A 2,646-nucleotide genomic window follows, 5' to 3' on the forward strand; every position below is an offset into this window, starting at 1 on the left:
GATGCTATTGAGATACTACTAATTTTCAGTATTAGTTTATAAAATGATCAATCATCTTTTAATTAATTTTTAATCTTTACAATGTAGTAATAATAATCTTATAATGTAGTGATAAAATGAAATTTTTATCATTACAAATAATATAATAAAAATAAGAATATTTTTCATACTTGTTGTATATTGTATTGAATCTTAGAATTTATTTTTAAATGAATTTTTATTTAATTTAAATATTGAATAAAAATAAAATTTTCTTTTAATCTTCATTGTTTATATTAAATATAAATTAAATTATGATGATTTAAGTTCAAATCAGTAAATATACATTGGATGGATTGTATGATTTTATGAATATTTAAAGGAATTAAAGATATAAAAAGTCATGATATCAGAAACGATTAAAAACAACTAGTTTGTTAAAATTACAATATACTCAATTTCAATGATCTCTGCGAGATCTGTGTATTTATTTGTACAGTGTCGTGCGCAATAAAACCAGTACAGTCTTGAGCAAAGGTAGGAAGTTGATGATTAATGTCACGGTCAGCGAGGTTCTGACTCTTGACAAGTGTACATAGGAAAACCATGATTTTTTAAATAACAAAGTGAGTATTATTTGTGAAGAACTTTATTCATAATATATATCAAGATGGTGGAACCAATTTTTGACTATCAGTTTCGTCTAATACTTATTGGTGACAGTACAGTCGGAAAAAGTTCATTGCTGAAATATTTTACCGATGGGAAGTTCGCAGAGGTACGTAGTGACTCTAACCATACTATCAACATTGATGATAAAAAATAATTTTAAAAAATAATGAAGCTATCGCATTTAGTTTTTTCATAATTTTTGATATATTAATTTTAAGTCGTAATTGATATTAAATTCGGTGTTGAGATAAATTTTATATTGTTGGAATATTTCCAATTTGTGGATCTAATAATATTTACGTATTATATTGAAGTAATATAATTTATGTATATTATTATTTTTAAAATGATAAACTTAAAATAATGCAAAAATATTATGATATAATGTTATTTATACATTTTTTGTAATAGTGAATAGTGAATTTAATTTCAATATCAAATTATATATATTAATAATAGGTTAATAAAGAAATAAATATTAACTAATTAATAAAAGTATATAATTTGATTAAAAATATATATCTTTTGTTTTTATGTAAAGCTATATAATTAAAAATATTACATTTATATTTAGTAAATATAGAAAATGTATAATAATATTTTGTTTTAGCTTTCAGATCCAACAGTAGGAGTAGATTTTTTTGCTAGATTAATTGAAGTAAAAGATGGAACAAGAATAAAATTACAATTATGGGATACTGCTGGCCAAGAAAGATTTAGGTATGTTACTTTTTTTTTTCAAATATTTAATAATTATTAAGAAAATAGAGAGAAATATAGATAATTAGAAATATAATCATTAAAATCATAATTAAATAGGTCAATTACAAAATCCTACTATAGAAACTCTGTTGGAGCCTTGCTTGTATATGATGTTTGTAATAGAGCAAGTTTTGAACATATTCCTGAATGGATGATGGATGCTCGTAGACATATTGAACCACATCGTCCTGTATTTGCATTAGTAGGTTGTAAATTAGATTTAGTTACCAATGGAAGTAGACGAGAAGTTTCAAAGGAAGAAGCAAGAGCTTTTGCTGATGAACATGGAGTACATCACATTGAAACCAGTGCAAAAACTGGAGTTAATGTTGAAGAGGCATTTCGAACAGTTACTCAAGAAGTTTATAATAGAATACAGACTGGTGAATACAAGGTAGAAGATGGTTGGGATGGAATAAAGACTGGATTTGCTAGACCTGGTGGTTTAGATTTTAATCTAGTCGAAGCAGAACCTGCAAAGAGTTCTTGTTGTTAAGTTAAATTTTAATTTGTTATAAAGAATAATAATATTTAGAATGCAGTGTTATTATTGTATATGTAATAGAATTTATGTTTCTTAAACTTTTTTGTGAATTATTCTTGACATTAAAAGTAATTAAAATTTTTTTAATAATTTTATTTGATAAAAGAAGAGGAAAATTCTATTTTTTAAAAATTATATTTCACTGCATTCTTATTTTAGAAGAAAAATTTATAATAAATTTAAAAAATGTGTAAATCTTCATTTTTGTACATAGCTTGTATAAACAAAATGATTATATATCTCTGAAACACATAGACATTAAACTAGGACTGTTTTCTATCTTATTTAAGATCCAAAGTATTTAAGTATAATAAAAATTCATATTCATAATATTAATTTAGCTATAGTATTTTTATATATTTTATTGTAAATTAATGATTTTGTTTTATGAAGCAAATAACGGCTGTGCTTTTTTGTCAAAATCATCATTCAAATGTTATAGCAAAATTTTTAGAAGATATAAAACTACTATTTATTTATAATAAATACAGTATAATTTAAAAAAAGTTTTTAAAATATAAATATTTGTAGATTGTGTTTTATGTGAAAATGAAATTTTAAAAATTAATGAAATATTTATATCAATTATATTAATCCATTATTTCTTGAGCTATATTTTTTTCTGTTAATATCACAATTTGTGATAATATCATATAAAAAACCAAATTAATATATATATATATATATAT

The 2,646-nt window shown here is 22.4% G+C and overlaps 1 protein-coding gene across 1 annotated transcript in view; it reads left to right on the forward strand.

Moving 5' to 3' along the window:
- The window catches only part of LOC102671733 (ras-related protein Rab-39B), a 4,276-nt gene extending 1,983 nt beyond the window's left edge, over positions 1 to 2,293 (forward strand). Inside the window, exons 2-4 of the mRNA XM_006608408.2 lie at positions 479 to 757; positions 1,262 to 1,371; positions 1,471 to 2,293. Of these exons, the coding sequence (XP_006608471.1) occupies positions 650 to 757; positions 1,262 to 1,371; positions 1,471 to 1,909 (657 nt within the window). The 5' untranslated portion in view covers positions 479 to 649 and the 3' untranslated portion in view covers positions 1,910 to 2,293. The remainder of the gene's footprint in view (positions 1 to 478; positions 758 to 1,261; positions 1,372 to 1,470) is intronic.
- Positions 2,294 to 2,646: the final 353 nt, after the last annotated feature.

This window comes from Apis dorsata, unplaced genomic scaffold, assembly GCF_000469605.1.
Source record: "Apis dorsata unplaced genomic scaffold, Apis dorsata 1.3 scaffold_35, whole genome shotgun sequence".
Lineage (NCBI taxonomy): Eukaryota > Metazoa > Arthropoda > Insecta > Hymenoptera > Apidae > Apis > Apis dorsata.